The following is a 26,246-nucleotide window of genomic DNA, read 5'->3' as shown; positions in this document are numbered from 1 at the left end:
CCCCTCCTAAAGCAGCAGCCACCAGCATCAGCTGCGCACCCCGCATGTCTAGCAGCAGCTTTCTCTTCGGTGCATCACTTGTAGCAGCACTAGTGTCGTAGTGCAGCAACAACAAATAGCACCAGAAAGCTTCACCATGGTCCTCCCGTTTTCCATTAAAACAACGTCTGGATGCCATCCTTCACGCCACCAATGTTGTCTCCACCGTGAACAACAAATTGAATCTTCAACCACGAGCAGCGCCCGACCGTCTCCCTCAGCTTCGCCTCCAGCCACAGCCACGCCAGGTGATTTTTCTTCTTCTTTCACTGTTTTGCTAAAATTAACTAGCATGTTACTGTTGATTGCATGCATGAATTGTTCAATGCATGTATGATGTATGCAATAGTGGAACACCGGGTTGGTTACATAAAAATATATATAAAAAAAGAAAAAATAGTTTTCCTTTCTCTTAGTTCAAATTTTGCAGATTTATTCACTGACGCTAGAGTCAAAAATACCGTACTTTTTGAGTTACACAATATTTACCAACGTCAAAATTAAAAATATTCATAAGCAAATATTCACTTACATCAGAGTCAGAAATATTATAGGATGATCATAAGAATATAACACAAACAAAACCTTTAGCAATTTTAGATAAAATTAACAATGCAGTCTGCCTTAAGTAGGACGCTAAAGGAGCGATAACATCTTTCCTTTCGTGTAATTAGTCCCGTACCATAGAATTTCTGTTAACCATTTAGGGTTCCTAGTGACCATAATATTAGGTGGCGACTCCTCGAACAAGATATTTCTTCCTAAAAGAACAAGATGTCAGATATATGTTCTCTTTTCCGAGAGTTAATTTTTAATCGGTCAACACAATATCCAGATATGACAACCTCCACTCCAGCAAAATAACAATGTTCAGGTACTATAAATACTCCCTAAACCACTTAAATAAAAGGTTTATAATTTCTATTTTTTAAGTATTAATACTTTTAAGTTCTGAAGTATTTATCATACCAAAACAAGAACAAACATTTAATTTTTAAATTTAAAGCTCATTTTCTTATTTATTATAATCTCTTACTTAAAAATTATTAATTTTATTATTTAAAAATTCCTAAACCCAAAATAAAAAAAAAAACAAAAAACAAATTATTTTACAGGTGTTATGCCTTCTACCACCTATCATTTACTCACTAAGTTTTAAAATAGGGAATATCACCAATCATTTACTTACTAAGGTTTTTTTAAAAAAATATATTGATATAAATATATAACTATTTACTATCTAAAAAGTTTTAAAAAAACTTTATTGAGGCGCATATTGAATTTTAAATCATCATCACTTATTGCATAAACTAAAAAACCCCAACTACCTAGAAAAGTTGAACACAAAAACATCTTTGTACCAGATATAACCATTTTCTTCATATGGTTAATACAAAAGCGTACATTGACAGTGGTTTCCTAATTTTTATTTTGACCCCAATTTACATGGAAACTTCCTCCGTTGCCATACATTGAAGATTTCCTAACTCTTACATTACAAAATACAAAGATCTAAACCCTTGAGAACGAAGAATGATTTGATTGAGGGGCAAAATGATTTGATTGAGTGGTCTTGCTACGCTTTAGACGCTTCTGTCGATATCTCCAATAAACTTGAATGCGGGTAGCAGCAAGGGCTCTCCAGTAGGGAGATTGATACCTGTCAGAAGGCAAAACAAAGTCAAGTGAAAGAGCTTGCTGTTTTAAGAGTGCATTTTGCAAACATTGATTTAATGTACCATATGTATCCCCTTGACTTTTAACTCAGAAGCAAAATCATATCTATTCAATATTTTACTCGAAGCAAATCTTTGATAATAACTCAAATGACATGCACAAGTAATGCTAAATGCACCCTAAAGAACTCAACCTTCAGAATTTACATACAGAGAAGTCCATCACATATGTATAGTAAAACTTGTCACTGTCTATGCAGCATGTTCAGCACTATATTTATCCTCAAATCACAACTTCGCCGGAAGTTAAAAGCCACCACCACAAGTTACCTAACTAGTATTGGCTTTACCCTATAATCCTTGTATGAAGCATGCAGTATTGGCTACCACAAACAAGATCAAAGTTTTTCTGACAGGTAACTTTAGAATCCTTGCATCAAGACTCTAATTCACAACCGCAGGTGGAACTTTAGAACCATGACTGGTAAGTTATTCTGACAATTAACTTTACAATCCTAGTGTGAAGACACCTTCAAGGCCTGTGAATGTAAAACCATGACCACTGCAGAAATAACACCTTCGCTGAAACTTGAAGCCACTAACATAAGCACTTTACTTGTTTTAACTTCATGGAATTTTTTATGCGGCTTAAACGACTCTTCTTGAGAGGGAAGGGTTTGTTTTCATTCACTTTCAAATATTTTTAAATTAGATACCCTCACACTAAAGAATGTGTTTACAAAACCAAAATAATCAACCAGATCAAACTCAAAAATAGCATCCCTACTCTCATTCCTGTTTCGAAGTCCATGGCCCCTAATGCATACCCATAACTATTGTCATTGCTTCCCATATACCCATGAAATCTTCTTGAATAAATTCATCATAAGGCATCTCTAAGATAAGTTCATCAACATACGCAAAAAGAAATTTTAAAAAATGATACCATCCTTCAATCCCTTCTGTGCATGCATAAGCCGAAAAAGATGTTAATTTCTCCTTCTGAAAGTGGTGCTCGGACAAGGTTATCCCATTTTCTATTCTGTTGATCCCTGTGACTTCTTTTAAGTTCATAGTCAACTATTATTTCCACCCCATTTTTTGTTATTAATCCCTCTATGCCCAGAAGTGTATGACCCATGTCCACAATCTCCTGAGTAATATATACAAGATTATGATTTAGATCCTAGATCCATAACAATGACACTGGAACGCACAAAAAAAATTGTATCTTGTTATTATTAAAAATATTATTCTCTCTTTTTTTTTTTTTTTTGTGAATGTGTTGTTGAAATGAAATTATATGATATGAAATTTTAATATTATTCAAGTTTTTTTTTTTTTTCATAGTAGGTATTTCTCAAGGGAAAAGATGAAAAGCTTGCAATATAATTGACATGCATTGTTTTACAGCATAACAAAGTCAAACTGATACACTTACTAAAGCATATGCAAAAAGATATAAATTGGCATCGGAATAACCTTATGGCTCCTTGGACAAGGGGATTCCGCAAGTGTCTTGCAAAAAGGCTGGTGACTTGTTCAAGGTCAGCAGCACTGAGTGAAAATGCTTCTACATTTGCTAAGCATCTTACTGTCCTGCTGCTAATCAAACGCTGTCCAGAAATCTTGATTTTCCTTCCATCTGCACCAGGAAGCAAAAAAACCATGTTCATGCTCTTATGGTGTGACAGAAGCCATTGGAAGTTTAGCTAGCGGGTAACTTAAACCAGTCAGTAATGAAGTGAAATAAGAATCAATATATTTTTAAGAATAATAATATACCTTTGGACACTGAACTATGCTCAAGAAACCATGTGAGAAGTTCCTCACCACAAACATTCCCTTCAGATAATTCTACCACCGTCCCATCATGTCCGATGCTTTCCAATTTTCCACGCACAATAAAAACCATCTTCTCAACCAGACCACCAACACAAAAAACTTCACTTCCCTTGATGTATATTTTCTGTTTTAATTTCTCACAAACCGCATCCAAGACATGTTCATCCATCAGGTGAAAAATCCATACCTGCAAAATGTTAAATGTAAATACATAGTAAATTTATTGAAAATTCATGATTATTTTAAATAACAAAATCTATGGTATTGCTCTTTGATTGGAATGAGCTATGGAGTTTGAACGCTATCTCACAGTCAAATTAAATTGGGTAGTTACAAGCCTCAAGGATCTGAATTAATCAATGGGCATGCAATATGTAGCAAAGCAATTTTATTAGACCCAGATATTTTGTATCTTACTTTCTTGACGAATTTGAAGAGGTGTCTTCTAATATCCCTCTGGAGGTCCTCAGGCAAATTCTCCAAAAGCATTTCTTCATTTACCCCTCTAGTAGAAGCCCAATGATACCGTTCAGCTTCTATCACTCTCCTACATGCATTTTCAGCAGTTATTAGATCCATGAAACATATGCTCAAGAAGACAACCATACATAGAAGTAAATCGTTACAAGTGCACCACAACAAGGAAGAAAATATTATAGATGGAAATGCATAGAAACAATAAAAAGGGATAGCAATATGCAAGTCATAGAAAAAGAACATTTGCCAGGACATAAACAAGGGTTTTGAATCGAGTTTGGTTGCACTATATAAAGGAGTTCAATGACAGGGGTTCACTCATTGTGCACTTTGCCTTGAAATTGTATGCAATTACATTAAATTTCAACACTAATCCTTCAAGTCAGAAATATATGATAAAAGAGGAAATGTGTGTGATAGATAGAGAGGATTACCAGAAAAAAAAAAAAAAAAAAAAAAAAAAAAGAAAGAAAGAAAGAAGGAAAGGTATATAGAGAGAAATGAGAAATTAAAATTAATGGCACACCTTCTTAGCTCTACCGGCAAGCGCCGATGTTTCATCCACTGATCAACATCGCGTCGCCTTAGTGACATTTCTGACCTCCTAGAAGAGAGAACAATAAATAGTTGTTATGTAATGATTAGGCAAACAAATGACATTCTAGTCTACTCGCAAATAACAAATTAGGAATAGAAAACTAATTGGTTAACATGAATTGCATCATAATGGCACCTTATCAAAAGTGACACATAGGTTTACAATGTTTTCTTCTCAAGATGCAATCGAAATAGACTTTGATGACTTTGATCTCATTTCTCACATATCACTTCCATCTTTGGAGATTTAAATTAAAATATTGAACACACATTCATCAAGATTAATTGTGTTAAGTACTCAATTAGTGTAAGCCTATTCTTTAATCGATTCAACAACTAAACTTGATGTGATGTGAAGTGATGTCAAAAGAGTAGCTGACTAGAATAAGATAAAACATCACAAAGAACTACAAGAACTTATGAATAAGTTTTTCATTGAAACTATAGAGATTAATCAACATATTAAAGTTGACTTTTATGGCATCAGGCAAGAACAACAATATGTACTATAAATGTATCCAAATGTGCAGCAATTCTATCCATTTTTTCTCCATCCTACAACTTGACTTATGATAACTATTATAATATCTAATGAGTTGACCATAAGACAAATTCAGAAGACTGTATGTAAGACACATAGATATAAATAAATCTACAAATAGATCTAATTACCTAGATTGGATTATATTTATTTGATACATTGTTTTCAAAATGATAATAAAGGTGATGACATCACTTCAAGTTTCAATGCGCATATCATGGATAAAAAACCATACTATTGGAAACTAAGAATCTTGAAATTTCAATTCAATAAATTTAGCAATTCTACATCAAAATAAGATTCACTCATTGAAGACACGAGCCAGTCACATAAGTGATGAAAATTTTAGCAGGAACCATACCATGCACTCTCTAGATTATGTAAACAAAATTTCATTTTTGTTGATAGCTTATATTATTCAAAGTCTCTTGTTAAAATAGTGGACTTTGCATCAAATGCTTTCTTTACAAAGAGTCAGAGTTGAAGCTTGGTAGAGTTGCTTTGGTTTTGGTTAATCACACTACCTCAGGTTACTTTTTTTTTTTTTCTTAGGAAAAAAAGTTGTACAAGATGCATCTAAAACCCATGAAAGAGTTTTAAGAAGTGTAATGAAAAAATATCCTTAAATCTTAGCTCAGGATAATCACAGCATACCCAAGCATAGGCTAGGCTATAAATTTCTTCCTCGCTAGAAGCACCATTTAACATACTCATTCTAACCCATACCATCCATGCTTTCAAATAAGAACACTATTGAAACAGATTAACAAGAATATTGATTTCACCAACAAACATTTAACCAAAAAAAACTACATCCCAACCAAGGGCTTTTGCATGATATTTAAGAAGAAAATTTTAACAATAAATTATACCTCCTACCGAGAGCCTGAAGAAAGTTCTGCATATTTCCTATGAGAAAAGCAAAGAGCAAGAGGCCAATTCCAATTATTGCCATGGTAAAGAGGACTTCCCAAATAAAATAGCTTGGTACTTGGTTTCCAGCGAGAGTACTGATTTGCTTCACAAAATAAGATCAAAACATATATATATATATATATATATATATATATATGTCAACAAGAAAATATAGAGTATTACAGTTCGTGCCAATATTGACACAACTATAATGATTGGAAAAAGAAATATAATGACTTATTTTTAAAATCAAGCAGGCATGTGGCATAAAATATAAGAGTTATGAAGAAATACCCTAAGAAATCAAGGGTTTCAGGATAAGCAGGATTAAAATGGACTGTATTGTAATTTAAGCAAGTGAGCCAATATTGACACAACTATAATGATTGGAAAAAGAAATATAATGACTTATTTTAAAAATCAAGCAGGAATGTGGCATAAAATATAAGAGTTATGAAGAGGTACCCTAAGAAATCAAGGGTTTAAGGATAAGCAGGATTAAAATGGATTGTATTGTAATTTAGGCAACACTCACCAGATAAAAAAAGAGATGTCATTCTACAACATAGAACTAAGAAATTCTGTATCCATAAAGAATTTTTTATAACCATTCAATTGACCAACACTTTTCACATAATCTAAGTACAATGACATGCCAACATGATTGATAAGTACATCCACACGCTTTATGATTTAGCTAAGAATCTCCTTAAGCAACATGATTCTGCGGATGGCAGTGGGAGATTCAATCTCCATCTTTGGACATATTGAATTCTTTTATGGCAATGAACTTTCCATGATTTGTATGGTTCGAATGGCTGATTTTCAGCCTTATAATGCATGACAGTCTCTATATAAAAAAGCAACTCTCACAAAGAAAGATTGAGACCAAAACCCTCTTTGACAAACACACCTTCAAGTGGAAATTTGCACACCTTTAAATGGCAAGTTTTATATTCCTTACTCTAGAGAAAATTTCCAATCAATTCATAATGGATAGAGGATAAGGTAAGAATGGTGTCCATAAGATATCATGGATCGCATACCTGGAATCCCCAAAATAATGAATATGTGTATCTGGTGATGGTATTTTCCCCGGTGAGATTGACTGCCTGGACATAGATTTCATAAGAAAAATGATCCGGAGTAAAACAATCACTGGCATTAGCATTGTTTGTCCAATGTGTCCAGTTTTGACTTAGCACTTGTTGTTCAGCAGCATTCTCGTGTCGACTACAATCTATAAACTTCTTGCACTCTTCTTGATAACCAGAATTATGGCAAGCATCACGAAGACATTGATTTACCCTCTGTTAAAAGATTATGTGAATCTTTTGAGTACCATTATAATATGAAACTAGTTGTAGATATTCGCTTAGTTAACCAAAAGAAGAAGGCAAGCAAGATGTCAAAGAAAGCAAACTAACCATACCAAGATAATATAAGAAGACAACATACAAACCATGCCAGGATAACATAAAAAGATAAATATAGTGTCATGAGTAAACCAAAAAATATTTAGGAGTTTGTTTTATTGACTTCAAGAGCACAAATATTGCTCAAGAACTAATCTTCCATGTAGGAGTTTTAAGAAATTCAGTCATTACAAGAATTACACATTGAAACTCTCATATATGGGAAGGGTATATGCAGATGAGTAGAGATACATGCTACAAAATGTATGGAACAAGTCTTAAAATCATTATAAAAACTTGAAATCCGAGCAATAACAGCAGCAAGAGAAACTTGGAAGGAATTATGATCAGGTCTTGATTTTGAAACTAATTTAATATACTTTAGTTGAAAACAATTATGATTTCATTATATTGTAATTCAAATCAAAAGCAGAATGATGCAATATTTCCTTGCTTCAGAGGTTATGAACTTTAGATTGAGTTATGATTTCATTTCTTGAATAGGAGAGGGTGAAACTAATGAAAACAAATGTATCATTAACAGTTCAGCCACTCTATATTTCTCTAACAATGAAATCTGGAATAGAAACAGTTTATAAAAGTATTTGAATATTCAAATGACAAGAAAAATGCTGAAAGAAATAAAGCTCTACCAGCATATTTAAGCGCATAATGACTTCTACTCACCTGCAACCCAAAGAGATACCACAACGACCCAATGATATGCCCAGACAACACAAAGGTGAAAAGATTTATAAAGAAGTTTGCCGAAGCTGTCTCAAATATGAAGCCATTTGGAGACTGACCAATCAGAAGAGGAATAAACCTAAACAACCTTGGAATGTATTGGACAAGAATAGCTGCCTGTAAAAGATTCTTGGCATAGTTTGCACTGGAGGAATCCAATCCTCGTGGTATGAGTGCTAGCACAATGATCTGCACATTATTACCAAGAATATGGTATCAGATGCAGGTTTAAATTTATGTTTGACACGTTAATCAAATACTAGAAAGATCACAAATTTATATTAGACACAACTAGCCAAATACTAGAAGATTACAGTGTAAATTCAATGCATACCTATACAAGCAATCGCTAGTTATTTATGTTTCAGTATATGTAACAAGAAATTCTGGATGATTTATACTTCCATCGACCACCAGCTCCTAACTCCAGCTAGTCACTTTGGTCACTCTAGTCAACTGTACTTGAAAAGCCGAGGCTCACCAAACAAGGATCGTATGTTTCTTTGGAGGTATTTCATATTTGTTGTTGTTTGGTAAAGGGAATGGAGAAGACTTTAAGGATCTATTCCTTACATTTCAAAGCAACTGAGGCAAGACAAGTTAACTTTTGGCCTCTGTATGGTGTACTGCTTCAAGGGCAGAAGGGTTGCTTGAATATTGAGTCAACTTTAGAAGCTCTCTTCACATGAATTTGCTGACTTTTTTCTTGTTAATTGCCGGTTAACTAGGAATGCTTTCCTTAAATAATCACATTAAAGTCTGTTTAGTTCTACTCACACCACTAGAAGTTTATATCAATAATGCAAACCATCATTTCGAAGTAATTTCCCTCCATGCACATTACAACAACAACAACAACAACCAAGCCTTGACCCCAAACTAGTTGGGCTTGGCTAAATTGATCCTTTCGCACCATTCCACACGATCATATTTCCTTCCATTCATGTTAAATTCATTATTTTATTATCTTGATTTAACTTTTTGGAGTTAGATATTTATTTATGCTTTTTGTTTTTTATCAGGGATGTAAATGCACATTGAGTGTCACTAAGGATAGTCACTTCTAAAGTGATTGTCCAGATGCTCTCCAAATCTCATTATAGGCAAGACAGGCGCACATATCTCCATATATGGAACTTGAGATACATATATATGACTGCCAGTGAGATTAGTAGAGTGTTCAGAAAGTCACTATCGTAGCAGTGCTTCTTACATATTAGAGGCTGCAGCACTTGACACTTCACTTTTGTTGATTCATATCTACGCCCACCATTTTCAAGTTCTTGCAAAACTTGATTTCCAATTGTGGACATTATTTATCCTCTACATATCATGCAATCAGACTCAGACTTGCTTGAACTAACTTGGGCATAAGGCCCAGTGACATCCTTGTGCTTGCCAGAATCCAAAATACATAATGAAAAGTAATTAATTTCCACATCCTCAGCTAGGTTCAGAACACTGATAATTAGATAACTAACTATTCAAACATAAGAATATAGATGCAACATATTGATTTTTAAGCAAATTTCAGAAGGCGGATAGTTACAATTCCTTAACAGTCTTTTCTTTTAAGCACCTCTCACAACAGACTTGACACCAATCTCAGAAGAAGGATATGCCAGATAAAGAATGAATAACATACCTGTGGAAGTGGTAATACCACAAATAAGTCAATAAAAAAATATCCTCGGAGATAGTGCTTAGCAATTTTCTTTGGATGGTCAACTAACTCTCCAGCACCAACCACTCTAGATTCAGGAGCCACATAAGCTAATCTAAACTGCAGAAAATAAATGAAGAGAATATTAATTGATTAATTACATATTTAAAATAGTTTCCATATAATAGCTCAAGACAAAGGCACTGGAATTTGACTATCATACTGAACTAATTAGAAGAACACAAATACAAGCTCATCATTTTTATTAGGAGTTTTTTTCTCATTCTGTCATTGGATATGCCAATACAGGTTTTGGTCACCTTTGAATTTTGATATGACGTGTCGTAAAAGGTTCTGTGATCATAGAAAGAAAGTGCTCTTCTAAAATTTCACCTGATCCTTTTAGCCTTAACACACCTTAATTGTGTTAAGTGGTGTGTTACATAGGTTGATTGTATGGCTTAAGTTACTACAAAGCCTACAATAAGTAACCTCTAAGGTATTTATAAATGAGAGATAACTTTTAGTTATAATAGAGATGACAAGTATAACAATATCAAGAATGAAAGAAACCAACAAAAATTAATGTTTAGAGGCATTGTGCACCTGAAGAAATATGTTCAGCAAGTAGATTGTATCAGTCAAGCACCTAAAAGACACAACTGCTTTAGTCATTCCCCAATCAATGACTATGCAATTTTCTTTCTGCACCCAAAAAACAAAATCATAAATCCAAAAACAATACAATCTAAAGTAATGAACTGGGGATAATATTATATAAAATACCTAAATAACAAAGCATTGTAAACCAAAATGAGATAAAGTTAATAAACTAGAACGGCAGCTTTGAGCATTATTATGAGAGCTCGTCCTAAACAGTCATTCGAGGAATCTGGGAGTTCTATATTAATCCATGTGAAATCACAAACAGTGAAAGACCTTATCATGAAACCTCTCAGAAATACAATACCCAAGATTAGAACACACTGAATCGAAAACCCTAAAACAAGGAGTCTGAATGCAAAACTCAATAGTATGTGAAGAAAAATCTCATATCCTTGCAAGAAAAAAGAAGTAGAAAAAAAATCTCTACATTATACACCGCATAAACCTGCTCAAAAAATACTAAAAGCATGATTATTGAGCTATATGCAAGTGCGCAATCTGTGAACTTCATAATTTTGATTCCATGCTAAATATAAATTCTGGAAATATAAACAAATCAACAACACCTGTTTCACTGACAGCAAGATGAAAAACAAGGGGTCAACAAAAATTGCCACCAAGCAAGAAATGACAAAAAACTTGTTCCAGTTCTGAACAACTTTCGCATGAGGATTCATAACTCCAGGAATATATGAGTTTATAGCATTATTGAATCTCCTTGCCCAACCTTTAGCATCTCCATAGAGAACACTATGAAACTGCAAGAAGTACAAAAAGTTGCATGAAGGCTCATAAAATTATTGTAATTGGTAATAACTAAGAAATGGAGACTAATTATAAATAAAGCAATGATCTAGTAATGGGTCAATGCACTGTAATATTGAAAATGAGAATATAAGCCACTCACAGAATATTGAATATTGTTTCCCACTTGTAAAATTAGAAAAGATACACAATTCACAGGCAGCTGGAATGTAATTTTTTTAGGTAGATATTGTTGATTATATTTTTATTTAAGCTCATGTAACTATGAAAAAATGAGAGCAAAGAATGTGCACAACTTTTGTCACCAATGCTTTCTCCCACAAGGAAAAAAGTCAAACACTGCTTCTTGATCTTGTCTGCAGCCAGCCAACCCCTTCTATGAAGTCCTTACAAACCAACTTGAAAAAAATTGGTTTGCCTAGTTTACCAAGTTAACAATGACAATTTACTAAATAAAAACTAATCAAATTAGGGACTTTAGACAGTAAAACCAATTATTAAATTCTGTCAATGCATCAAGCCATCATCTTCACCATAAGCATGTAAGCTGTCAAAATCTCAAAAAGAAGAAAAAAATGAACCTATTCTCTTAACCAGTTATCATAGTAGATCCTCAAAAATATAATAAATCTTGAACTTCGAAAAGCCAAAAAGTGAATCAGCTGTTTTTCTTCTTCCTTCAAATTCCTCCAACTTGAACAACAAAATTCCCTTACCATCATGTCATAGTCCTCAAAACCAACCAAGAATCAAATATCCAACCTTGAGCTTTTATCATTTATGCCATGGAAGAATTTAAATGATTTCTAGTGAAAGTTTTGCAAGCGATTAATGAAAGTGAGCATTCGAAAGAAAAGTAAAATTTAAATGGTTCCATAACAGTTGGCTATAACAACAAAAGAACACAAACAAATGAATGTACGATGAGCATAAAGATAAAATATTCCGATCCCAATACCAGAAAGAGAATACAAAACTCAAAGCCACAACTCCCTTGCCAACAAACTATGTCCCAAGTGAATCATCATTGATAGATCCATTAACAGTTATGAAGTCCAGTACCCAGAGAGCATATGCAACTAGCCCATAAAATCCCCTGCCCTCAAATAAATACACATGTAGTACTCCTACAACTGATACCTAACTATACAAACTTAATGTCACTCTTCAATACAACATTTTTTTTCCAATTGGATGGCTCAAAATAGGAAGAAACTAAGACATAATATCTTATAACATATAACACTTTTCAACCATAAAGAAAAACACCAATACCCCCATTAGATCTGTACAACCTCTGTTACCACCACCTACATACAGCTGCCAAAACTACCACCACATTGTCCTTCATGAAAGCATCAAAACGATTATCATAATCCCATTCCACCACTGCCACTCTATCATCACCAACAAGAATATCCTCAAGAGTCCAGACCAATCACCATAATTAGAACTTGTATTTGACTTGTGAGATTCATCACATCATGAACTCGCAAGATTTCATTAGAGAGCATGTCAATGAAACAAGAAGCCATTTGCATGATTTTTATGTCTTATCCCACCTAGCAACTACTTATCACTTTCAAGAACAAAATACTTGTGCTTTTTTTTTTTTTCAAAAGCTATATATTATAACAAGATTATCAAACAATGCCAGTCACATTGGATGAGCATAGTGATTTTTTTAAGGGTTAGTGGCTCATTCTATCTTTATATAATAGGATAATTCTCCAATATGTCCTTATATCTCCAATTGAGCCAATTTTATTCTTGAATACATGTTTAAGTTTCTAACATATCCTTCTGACAAGATAAAAGGTCCAAGCCATCAAAATTTTGCTTATGATTATTTTTTATTTCCAAAATGCCCTTACAAGCTAGGCAAATGGAAGGCTTTCATGTGCAGATAAATGACTAATTCTAATGGTTTAGCCTCAAAAACTTGCCAAAAGGGTAGGTGAAAAACTTGAGGTATATTCAAGAATAAAATTGGCTCAATTAGATAAATAAGGATAGATTGTAGAATTTCTTTATTACAGAAAGACAATTTGAGCCATTAATCTAATTTTTAAATGCACAAAAAACTTCACTTCTATAAATAAAGCCAGCAAGTGCAGAAATAAGATTCATTAAATGTTTCAGTACCCCTATTGTTGCAGTAGTAAGGTCCATGAAAAATGCTAATAGGGTGTTCTAATCTCAAAAAAATAAGCAATCAGTTGTGTTGATTCTCGAATTCAACCGAGGTATAAAGAGATGGAAATCAAATGATGAGCTATACTGACTAGGTCGATAACAATAGTCATCATGAAACCAAACTAGTGATGAGGAAAATCATGGATATATGATAGAAATATCCAAGCAAAGTAACCAAGTAAAAATATTTGTAACAAAATAGGCACTTAGATCTGAAGTCTAAATCCTATATCCAAATAGAAACTGGTTCCCCATGATCATATAATTGAGGGCAACAAGTAGCAGCTGTAAAAATTCAGGATAAAATGACAGAAAGTCCCAAAGCTATAAGGTTTTTTCTATTAGAACAAAAGCATACCTTTGAATCAAATATACTGGAAGTTTTTGCATGTCTTTGCTGTGAAGATCTAGAATGGTAATATGATGGGCATGTTGTGCAGTAAGGATCATTGCACATGCCTAGTTGCCCAGACCTCATTAAATGGGCATTTGTAGCAGTATACTTGTCATCCCAGTCATTCTTATCCATTCCATTAAAAGATGGATATTTTTCTGGCTTGGGATCCACCATTTTGCGAGCTGATACACCATGATTTGCCAGAAACACATTTTCAGTGTTCCGGTTGATATATAATGGACCACTCATCTGTACCAGTGGAGCTTTTCTTGCACTACGCAGTGGACCAGTAAAGCCAACAAGGTTGGTTTCAGAACCATAGGACTCCATGGAATCCAAAGGAATGGAAGTTGATGCACTTTGAGTCCGGGAAAGAAATGGCCGAAATCGAGAATCCACATTTTCATCCACTGACTTTGGATGTGCATCTGACAGCATTGGAATATCATCTTTGTCATGGTTAGCCATTTCTTATTAGCAGGACCTACACAAGGAACAGAAAATGAAGTCAATATTCAATACACATAAATGCGTGTGTAATTACAGAATGAAAATTCATTAAGGAATCACACTAAACTATTTTGATTAACATGAACGGGTACCCAAAATGTGGGAGAAGAAAAATAAGAAATGCAGGTGAAAACATCACATGCTCCAATGCAAGTAATGATTTGATGAATGCATAAAAACAGCTCATTCAAGCCCGATACATCACAGCAGAAAAATTATAGTTTAGCTTAGTTCCCATGCTTATAACCTTTAATGAAAGAACAGTTCAGCTCACTGAATTCAAGTTCAAAAGGTTACAGTTAAGCAGCACAGTACTAACCAAATTTGAGTGGTTCAAGCTACTAGCACTTGATGTATCAAAAACTGCTAACTGAATCAATTTCTTAATGTATATGCTGGCACTTCTTTAGTTAATGATTTATACCAACAAGCAACCTATCTTCAGAATACTTCAATTTTCTTGGGCAGTTGAGATATTAATTTCTACACTGCAATGTTCCTAGAATGGTTAACATCTTTCCAGGCAACATTAGGGAACGCTTTCAGCACTCGAGCCATTCAGTGTTTATTTCTGTCACAAAAGAGTTCTGAACAAGCCATATTAATCTCATTATAATTGCCATAATTTTATACTCTCACTAAGTCACTCAATCCAGAATCAACCTAGTGCTAATCCTAATGATAATCTGCAGCTAATTGCCCCTTAAATCCTGATTCACCATGTAGGTTACACAGATAGCTGATTCTATGTTGTGGAAAAAGCTCATGAGCCAAAAGAACTTCTAGCAGACTGTCTTTAATTCTTACCCATATTACTAAGGAGTTGTGAGCTCAGAACTCAAAGACCAAGTTCAACATGGCATTACTAAGCAAAGCATAACAATTCAGAAATTTATTAGCTACCTTTACACATTGGTGCGTTTTGAAAAACAGCTCATAACAAGAACAAGAATACCCAAATTTGACTTTGAAGAAGCAAAATCAACAACTTTGATACAGAGTCATTAAAGAACAGCAAAGGGTTATAGTAACTTTTACGCTAAATTATGGAAACCCAATTAAGAACTAAGCGGACAAAAACGAAAAAAAGAAAAGAAAACGTAAGTTCAAAAAACACACAAACCTGCTGTAACCTGAAGCAAAGAAAACCCAACTCTACAGACTTACAAACAGCATCATCTAGCAACTAGCAAGGCAATGCAAGCTTGATAGAGCAGAACAGAGAGAAAGAAAGAAAGGACGAGAGAGTGCCACGAGACTTTGTAAAGAGAGAGTGAAGACTTTGAAAAGTCAAGTCGTTTGCATGGTGGCGTGTCAAGGGCAGAGGGAGGACTTTAGGCCCCCATTTTAGAAGGCACGAAAATACAAAAGAATTTATTGAACTTTCCTCCCACTTGCCATTGCTGTTTTCCTCATCTGTGCATTGAAGTAATCCAAAAATATAAATAAAAAATAAATTTAAAATTAAAAAAAAAAATAACTTTTTTCTAAAACACAGTCTAGTGGCAAAATAATAAACATTATCTTACTCGTTTGCCTCTGTAATGAAACTTCTTCCCCCCTCCCTGCCAAAACTAGGGGCGTTAAAAATGCCATTTCAATGCTTTTATATTATTTAACTTGATTTAATTGTTAAAGTTAAATAATATAGATATTATAAGTAATAATAAATTAAAAAATCAAAAAATATATATTATATATTGAATAGTATATTGAGATTTTTAAAATTAAACTCAGTTTAATTTGTATATCTTATCATAACAAACTTAATTTTTCACCGTAAATATATTAATTATAAATTATTATTTTTATTGCTTATAATAAGATTTAGGCTAATTATTGAGTCTAAATTTTAGTTTTAATAATATAACTCGACTTGTAGATATTTATAATACTTATAAAAAAACTTTAGTTAAATTCAATATATAAGCTAAAAAAAATAAAAATATTAATATAATTATACAATTTTATTTTCTTAGTTGACTCTTGATATAATAACGTTGGCTTGCACCAAGGGAGGGTTTATCTTTCCTTCATTAAAAGGAAGCCACGTATTAACGTTACGAACGATGTGAGAGGTGGGCTTAATAACTTCTTACATGAAATATAAACAAATTGATTGATAGCTCCTCGTGATCTCCTCTAGATAAATATGAACAAAAAAAAAAACAAGAAAAAGAAAAGAGAGAGTGAGGAAAAAAAAAAACAAGTGCAAAAAATAATTTAAAAAAAAAAAAAGTGGCCATATACATATTCATTATAAAATTTATTTTCTATTGGGCATATATACATATTCCACTTTCTCGATTTATATGGATTAATAAGTTTCTTTTAAGAAGATTTTAATGGAGTGTTTGAAATGAGTTTTTGTGATGGGGGTTTGCGAAGCTTAAGAATAGTTTAAAGATAAGGTAGGAGGACTATAGTTTTTAACAAGATTGAAAACTAGTTAGTTCAGGTAAAAGTTGGTCTCACGAAGAGGGGTTTGCGAAGCTTAAAAATAGTTTAAAGATAAGGTAGGAGGACTATAGTTTTTAACAAGATTGAAAACTAGTTAGTTCAGGTAAAAGTTGGTCTTACGAAGAGGGGCCTGACTTGGATTAAATTAATAGACTTATGGTTGAGTTAACTAATCTGGAAAGGATTATGACATATAATGTTTTAGTTTTCTTGATAGGTGTGATCATCTTGAACCATGTGAAAATTTTCTAGAGAAAAAATCTGGAGAAGAATTAGTTTCACCTTCAATAAATTCATTTTTAAAATCAAAGTTTGAAAGTATAGTTGCATTTTGGATTTTAATATAATTAGGCTAGTCTTTAGTTGATGGATTGTACCTAAACTTTACCTAAAATTTTAATATAAATTTTCTACATGTTTGCCTAAATATTAGTTTCTTAAAAAATAAGAGATTTCCGGATTTTTAAGTCAACAAAATATACTAAAGAAATAATATGGAAACAGAAGAATAATAAAGGCGAAGAAAATGCATAATTTTAACATGTAAGTGATTGTATGGGCTAAAGCTATATGATGTAGAGTTTGTATTGGCTTACAATGGGTTGTAAATTTCTTGGCTTTCAATGAAGTAGCTTTGGCTTTTAATGGCTTAGTATATCTCTGAGAATGGTTGGCTTTGTATGGTGAGATTGTATGGAGAATTAGCTCCAACTTGCTTACATGTAACTAAGTGAATTTATAGATCTAGTCCTTTAACTTTGTTCATGAAGATTGAGATGTCATTGGTTGAGAAGTTGGTGCTCACTATAGATTATGGAGTTGAAAATCTATCAAAAGAGAAAATAATGCTTGTTAATGCTATCAAATGCTTCGTATAGGAAAAAGGCATTCGCTAGCTATGAGAGGCATTGATTATTGTGGCATGTCATGTTTTTTATGCTTTGTCATCATTGGTAGAAATGTTGGTGATGATCAGTGCCCCTAACGTAAAAGATGATGTTCGCTCTATATATATATATATATATAAAACATTATGTGTATGAAAAGTTTGTGTTTTGACTTCTATAATCCTAAAATAATGCATAGAGATATGTCCCAGGGTAGGATTGGATAGATTAAGTGTTAGGTATCGTTGAGTGTCGATGTTAAGCTGAAATTCTAATTATTTGGGCTGACCTAAATGACAAGAAAAGATCCAGCTATTTGGGTCTGGCCTAAAAGGCTAATATTAATTGGTTTATCATGTTGATATCTATTTTTATATATATATATATATATATATATATATATATATATATATATAATACTAGAGATGTCATTATTAAAACTTGAATGTGACTTTAGCATCTTTTTCTTTCTTTCTTTTTTTCCCTTTCCTTACTTGGAAATTATGTCATGTTTTATGTTAGGTGTACACAAAAACATGCATGGGATGATTATTTTGAGGAGTGCATGTTTTGCATGCTGGAAGGAAAACACATGCATGCTAGCCCTTCTCCAAGCCTAGGATTTTAAGTTTTTTGGGCTAAATATAGCTTACCAAGACAATAAGACTTCTAAATAATTATAAATTAAAAAATAAATTAATAATCATTTAATTTTATTATTGTATTTATGTAATTAATATGATAAGATTCATATAGTAAAAGTTTGAGTTCTCCAAATATTAGTATTTGTTTATTTTATAATCATTCTTGGTGCTTAAGATTGCACATTGATAATACAAACTCCCTTCCCCACCTTTAATTTGATTCATTTCCATCGATTTTCCCTTATTTTTTAAAAAATCTATTAAGTGTTTGTATATATGACATTAAGTGGCTTTATAAGCAAAATTAACTAACAATATTATTAATAAATAATTCATATTCCAGATTAATTATTAACCTGCATTGGACATGCATGAATGCCATCAATATTTATCTTTGATAAATATACAAAATATTTTTTTCTACAAATCTTGTTAAATATTATTCTTGTCCAAGTAAGATTATTGGTCATTTTCCCCTGTAAAATATAAATATTATTTTTTTATATTTTTTTAATGATTTTTTATGATATTTACCTGTCGTTTTAGGAATATAGTACAACAAACTTGGCTATCCTTTGGTCCATTAATGAAAACCCTTCCAACCATTGGATTAGATCTGCATTCATGATAAACTCGTTAATATGCTTTGCATGTTATGTACATTGCATATACTTTAAAGAAAACCTCAATTTAATCTCTAACCTTAATACTCACTCTCAATTTAGTCTCAATCTTTAATTTCAACCTAAGAAAAAAATGTAATTAACTTGATGAGATTTGAGGAGTTTATAAATTGTCTTTTTGTAGGGTGGTGATATCAGGATAATATGAAATTAAAAAGAAATATGTTACTTACATAAATGATAGTTTATGTTCACCAATCTAAGGTGCAAAACCAAAAAAGATATAGATGTGAATAACTCACAACTCTAAACATATAAATGAAATCACCATTTTAGAGATACAAAGTTAAGGGAATATATTTACCACTCACAAAGAAGATATAGAATTTGATAGGTTCCTAAAAGGCCAAATCAAAGATTTTAATTCAAAATTAGCCAAAAGATCTCTAGTACATAGTTTGAATAAAAAATATATACTTTGAACAACCCTTCAAGTCTAGAGAAACACTAAATGGATTGTTTAAGATTGTGGTAGCGGTTGCGATTTAAAGTATTTTTTGCTTAGAAATACATCAAAATGATTTTTTTTTATCTTTTTAAATAATTTTTTAGATCAACACATCAAAATATTCTGAGGGAACGTGATTTCAACTGCATTCCCAAACAGCTCCTCAGATAACAATATTAAAATCCAAATAAATGAGTTTGATATAAAACTAGAAAAGTATTAACTAGCATATGTTTTTTACTTCCTAGAAACACAAACATAAACATAGAAACTAAAATAATCATAACTTTTTGTAGAAAATTCCATTGCATGCATGGTTGGACAATGTGAAAATATCACATTCTGAACTTGAAAACTACATATGATAAGATTATTTTCCCATGCATTGAAGACATAAAGATTTAGGCTCAAATTTAGCTTGTAGTTTGACATTAAACTTCATTAAGAACTTTACTCATTTGCATATCCAACTCAAGCTCAAATAGCCTAACATCAGTAAAACCATTTGAGGACACTCCTATGTTAAACAGGAGAGGAGCTTATCTGTTATTTGTCTTCTAAAATCATATGACACATGAACTAGTAAACCCTAATTACCTAGGAATGTGAACATTAGATATTGACCATAAAACATCTTTGTACAAGAAATAAAAATTTTATTCGCATAGTTAATATGAACTCATACTTTAATAATAACTTTGTTACTTTGGTTTCCTAATTCATATGTTGATCTTTGTTATACCAATTGTCTAGACCCAAAATCACCTAAAAATTGATATAGAGATTTCAAAAATTAGCATTAGAGTTTAGTTTGATCAAAAGACCAAAAAATTAAGAAAAAAAATGATATAACAATAGTTTACGTAACAACAACAACTCCTTCACATAGACACAAAAATAGCAACATAAACTCCTTCATAAAAATAATGATAGACTTTTGTAATAGCAAAAACTGCTTCATATAAACACCATATAACAACAACAAAAACCAATAAGTTTTTTTCTAGTAGTGGCACTAATGATCAAATCTCAAAACGCAGCAGCAACAACTCCAAAACATAAGAATTTTAATGTACTTTAACGAAAAAAAAATAAAGACCAAAATCAACAAAGTTACAAAAAAAAAATTAGAACCTTATAAAACAGAAAAATAATATCCAAAACACAACATAAATTAGCCTCTAATAGAGATAGAAAATAGTTTTCAATCATAACTTCGGATAACTTTGTTCAACTGACCATTATATGTTTTTATGGTCATTATGATTATTAAAGCATATTAATGAAGATTTTTTAATGTTCAAGGATTAATGACAAATTATTTTTTTAAGGAATAATTAAACCACCATCTGGATTAACAATAATAAATTTGCAAAAACTAGAAATAGAAGGATAACAATTAAGAGATTGCAAGTCAAAAATTTATATTTTCTAATAGTTTGATTGATTAATCTTGAAAACCATTCTTTGTAAGAAAGCTGGTAAGGATATTTAGGATTTTATGGAGAGAAAAAAGTATCAAGAAACAACAAGAGCGAAAAGCTAGCAACTTCAAGCACTTCAAATGAAATTTAAATTGCTTAGAATAAATATAGAAGAGTCAGTCACATACTATTTTTCATGAAGGATAATGAGAGAAAATAAGTGTCATGAAATGATTCATTAAAGTTGTCTATTAAGCCAATTACAAGGTCAATGGCTAAAAGCGTTAAAGAGGTAATTTTAGCCATAATTTTTCTAATATACAGTTTTATGCATAACTTTCAATCCAATCATTATTTTGAGTTGAAATTTTACTAGGATATTTTAAAGGCCTTATTTTATGTAGGATTAAAATTTCATAGCAATCTAGGTTCGGGAATGTCTTGTAATAAAAACCAAAATATTTTTTTTCGAGAATTATATTATTTTCTTAGTTGGTTTAAGATTATATTTCTTTATATATTGTAGATTTCCTATAAAGGAAAAGATTCCAAATTAGCATGGGATTTTATAGGTGGCAGATCTCTAATTAGCATGAGATATTATGATTAGTAGTTTAGGAGTTTTATTAACTAACTTACAAGGCAAAATTTTCATAATTTGCAAGGAAACATAAAGTTAATAGCTTCTGAATTTGACAAGGATATAATGTTTGCTACTTATTTATTATACAAAGAATTATAGTCAACTATTCAAAATATTTTATAAAGAGTTACAACATTTAATGTTTAACAAGTATACTTGTGACAACTTGGTTAATTTAATTAGTTTTGATTGTTTACTTATTTTATAAACTTATTGTTTATTTTAATTAGGTCTTAATATCATTTTATTAGTCCATTAAGATTAAGCTTATTTTGACACTATAAATATTTTTTTAAGAATTACTATTCAGATTGGATTATTATTGATTTTTTCATGACTTTTGTTTGCTTATATGAAGATTACTCATACATATTGATTCTTCATTGAACTATCATGAATTTATTAAATATCAATTGTCTTTGTGGTATTTTTTTTGTACTTTCAATTCACGATTCCTTATATTTTTTTGGTTGGGGCATTCATTCCAATATCTTCGATACCTTGATTCAAGTAATAATTGTGTCGTGTTTTTGCTATCTTTAAATTTGATTTTAGTTTTCTTGTGTTGTTATTTTTTGCGTGTAGGTTTTAGGGTTCTTACCTTTTGATTTTGCATCATTTGATATTAGAGTAAGAATTTAAAATTAGGCTATATGTATGAGTTATATTAGTGATATTGATAAAAATATTGTTGAGTGATAATTAAATGAGTTATGTGGTAATATTGATGATGAAGGAATTATATTAGTGATGAGTTAATATTATTGAGTGATAATTAAATTAATTATGTGGTAATATTGATGATGAAAGAATTATATTAGTGAGTTAATATTGTTGTTTGATAGTTAAATGAGTAATGTGGTAATATTGATGATGAAGAAATTATATTAGTGATGAGTTAATATTGTTGAGTGATAATTAAATGAGTCATGTGGTAATATTGATAATAAAGAAATTATACTAGTGATTAGTTGATATTGTTATTGAAAATTAAATGAATTATGTGGTGATGTGTTGATGAAGTAATTAAATTAACAATGAGTTGTTTTGCTGGTTTCATAAGTAAAGTAGTTTTGTGGTAATGTTATTGATGAAATAATTAAATTGATGACAAGTTGATTTTGTTGAAATAAAATTTAATTGGTAATGAAATGAAATTGCAGGAGTGGACGAGACTATAAGAACCACTTAGCAGATAGATTCAACTAGCAAGACGCAAACACCAGGTAAGTGTTTAATATCTTGAATATTTTTTTCTTTCTCTGAACTTTAGATATTTAAATTTTCCCTTTATTAATGAAATTTTATGTGGAATGCTAATAGATTTTCCCATGATAATTTATTTTGAAATGAATAAATAGTACCCTGTGAATGGGCAGCTGGTGGAACAGTTATCCTAGTTTAGAACTAGTGCTGGTAGTCCAGCTATGTTGGTGTGGAACTAGTGCTGGTAGTCCAGCTGTACTGGTTTGGAACTGAAGTTCTATGATGTGGACAAATTTAAATATTGGATTATTGATTTGTGAATAGTACTTGGAAGATGATAGTAATGTGGAAATTTTATGAGTAACTAATGTATATATTTATATGTTAATGCAAATGTAAATGCTCTAATTAACCATGATTATCTTTTAAATTATTATGCAGGTTCATCTCAATACCACGCCTCCTAGTAGTTTTAGAGTTTATTTATATTATCAGTAAATCTTTTGGATATGTAAATTATTGATAATAACATTACTATCTGTATATTTTGAAGATTATAATATTGGGTATGTATGAATTTAAATGGACTAGCTTATTTAACTTGTACTCTGTTATGTAAATATTTTTTAATTATAATGGTGATATTGGATGACATGATCGTGAAGAACATGACTTCTGAACAACATATCAAGGACCTAAAAGAGGTCTTTTCTATTTTAGATAGATGTCAGATGAAATTGAATCCTTTCAAGTGTGTGTTCACCATTAGAGGAGGTAAATATTTGGGTTTCCTAGTCAATAGCAAGGGGAAAGAACCCAACCCTAAAAAGAACCCAACCCTAAAAAGAACCCAACCCAATTAAAAGAACAAGGAGGTCCAACGTATCACTGGAAGACTAGTCGCCCTTAACATATTCATATCTAGGCTAAGGGAACGTAGTTTGTCCTTCTTCATGACTTTAAAGAATATCACATACTTTAAGTGACCATTAGAATGTCAAACAGATTTTAAAGAGCTCAAGGCATCTTACTTCTCCTAAGATCTCACAATCACGAAAAAAATAAGAGTTGGTTCCTCTACTTTTGAGTTTCTAATCTAGCAGTTAACATGGTATTGGTAAAAGAAAAAAGAGGGTGTACAATACCCAATCTACTATTTTAGTTGAGCTATCTAAAATATGTAAACAAGGTACTTAAAAGTAGATAAAATGATTCTAGCTTTAGTGACCTCACCAAGTTATACTATTGACAAACTAGCCTCTGCAACAAATACTTCACAAGCCAGACATGTCTGGATGGCTAGTGAGGTGGGCAATTGAGTTAGGAGAATATGGACCCTTGTACCACCCAAGACTAACTATTAAGGGGTAAGTCCTAATAGACTTCATAGCTGAATGTTCTTTTAAGCAAAATATTCAGGAAAAACCTATACCAATGGCTGAGTAGATGATACTTTCAGGTGAAGCTTAGATCCCATTAAAATCCATATAATTGATCCCATATTGAAAAATCACAAGTCAATGGATCTTTAAATTCTAAAGAAAGTGGTGTTAGGGTGGTGCTTATGAGTCTTTATAGGCAAGTTTTTTAATATGGTTTCCATTTGAATTTTTAGCCACCAATTATATATCAAAATATAAAGCTCTTCAAGCAAGTTCGGGTCTAGCAAAAGCCTTGTAGGCTTTCCCTCTTCATGTCAATAATGACAAATGCAAGGAAATTTCAATACATTAATATTGTGTAAGGATTTATTGATATTGTGTAAGAATATTTGGTCCTCATTTAATGTTTTGTAAATAATATTTACCTCTTATTAATATTATTATGAAAAAATAATTCTTCAACACCTCTATTGTAACCCAATTTTAGCCCATTGATTTTTTAAATTTTATAGGGTTTAAAATGTAAAATTAAAATATCATAAATTTATTTCGATGAAAAGTGTGATTTGTCAACTTGCGTAAAAATTAGGGACTATAATGTACTTTTATCATTTTATCCTTATCTTCAAAATAATTAGTCTTTAAAATAATAATAATTATTCACTTTTAAATTTGATTATTAATTAAATTCAAACTTCAATTAATTTGATTAAACTTTTGTTTTTTATATGTGAAGGGACACTGAAACTATAAATACAAACTTTAGTAGCACAAAAGAGGAGGAAAGATAAAAAAACCTAGAGGAGAACCAACACAAAAAAATCCCAAAAGAAGGTCATTAGAAGAAACCCTGATGAAATAAGTTACTAAAAAAAACACATAAAAAAGGGGGGCGGCGAAATACCTGCTCTGAGACCAGCCGCCGCCCGTTGCCCTTTTTTTTTATTTTAAGAATCAATCAATACCAAGGCCAGCCAGCACCCTCTCCTTGTCAATATCTCTGCCGCCAACGCCAAGAAAAGAGAAATCAACTTCATCTTTTTGTCCCGGTAACCCCTCCTTCGGTTGAACTCTACTGCATGCTGTTAATTTATCAAGCCTGGTCCTCATCAAAGCAGGATATCACTAAACCACGAGGCCAGGAAAGTTGCACCATGGACAACCCTTCTTACCAGCAGCAGTAGCAGCAGAGTCGCCCAGACAACAGTGGGGTCGCTCCTCCTTTCCTTCTCACCGAAACACCGGCTCTCCTACTCCAGATTGCTGCCATGATTCCCTCTCCTCTGATATAGCCGCGACACTGGTTTCAGCAACTTGATGTTTAGACACCATCAGCTATAAACGCCAGCAGCTCCTCTCAACAAGCTGCCACTGTGAGCAGCAAAAATCCTCTTCTCAGCAAGCTGCCATCGTGAGCAGCAGACGGTTACCTTCTAGACCAGCAACAACAGGTGCTCCTCAGCCGCACTTTCCCCCAGCAAGTGGCAGAACCAGTAGAAGTCTTCATTTCCTTCCAGCAACCGGGAGCTAACACAAACCAGCATCTGCAGCAGAGGGAACCCTTATGTCCTTTCCTCCACATTAATCGCCATAATGTCCCGATGTGACAACCTTCACTTCAGCAAAATAACAATGTTCAGGTGCTATAAATACTCCCTAAACCACTTAAATAAAATGTTAATAATTTCTATTCTTTAAGTATTAATACTTTTAAGTTCTGAAGTATTTATCATATCAAAACAAGAACAAATATTTAATTTTTAAATTTAAAGCTCATTTTCTTATTTATTATAATCTCTTACTTAAAAATTATTGATTTTATTATTTAAAAATTCCTAAACCCAAAATAAATAAAAAAACAAAATAAAAATTATTTTACAGGCGTTATGCCTTCTACCACCTACCATTTACTTGGTTTTAAAATAGGGAATATCACCAATCATTTACTTACTAAGGTTTTTTTTTTAAAATATATTGATATAAACATATAACTATTTACTATCTAAAAAGTTTTAAAAAA

General features: G+C 31.9%; 1 protein-coding gene across 1 annotated transcript in view; it reads right to left on the bottom strand.

Annotated features, from left to right (window-relative positions):
* Positions 1-1,376: 1,376 nt before the first annotated feature.
* The window catches only part of LOC118050936 (probable cyclic nucleotide-gated ion channel 20, chloroplastic), a 37,663-nt gene continuing 12,793 nt past the window's right edge, over positions 1,377-26,246 (bottom strand). Inside the window, exons 2-14 of the mRNA XM_035061405.2 lie at positions 15,573-15,865; positions 13,901-14,423; positions 11,148-11,339; positions 10,522-10,620; positions 9,898-10,035; positions 8,193-8,441; positions 7,137-7,400; positions 6,048-6,193; positions 4,564-4,641; positions 3,978-4,107; positions 3,501-3,747; positions 3,198-3,360; positions 1,377-1,699 (exon numbers count right to left, since the gene is read on the bottom strand). Coding sequence (XP_034917296.1) covers positions 1,552-1,699; positions 3,198-3,360; positions 3,501-3,747; positions 3,978-4,107; positions 4,564-4,641; positions 6,048-6,193; positions 7,137-7,400; positions 8,193-8,441; positions 9,898-10,035; positions 10,522-10,620; positions 11,148-11,339; positions 13,901-14,407 — 2,361 coding nt within the window. The 5' untranslated portion in view covers positions 14,408-14,423; positions 15,573-15,865 and the 3' untranslated portion in view covers positions 1,377-1,551. The remainder of the gene's footprint in view (positions 1,700-3,197; positions 3,361-3,500; positions 3,748-3,977; positions 4,108-4,563; positions 4,642-6,047; positions 6,194-7,136; positions 7,401-8,192; positions 8,442-9,897; positions 10,036-10,521; positions 10,621-11,147; positions 11,340-13,900; positions 14,424-15,572; positions 15,866-26,246) is intronic.

Source organism: Populus alba, chromosome 15 (genome assembly GCF_005239225.2).
Source record: "Populus alba chromosome 15, ASM523922v2, whole genome shotgun sequence".
Lineage (NCBI taxonomy): Eukaryota > Viridiplantae > Streptophyta > Magnoliopsida > Malpighiales > Salicaceae > Populus > Populus alba.
This window is presented reverse-complemented; position numbering and strand designations above follow the sequence as displayed.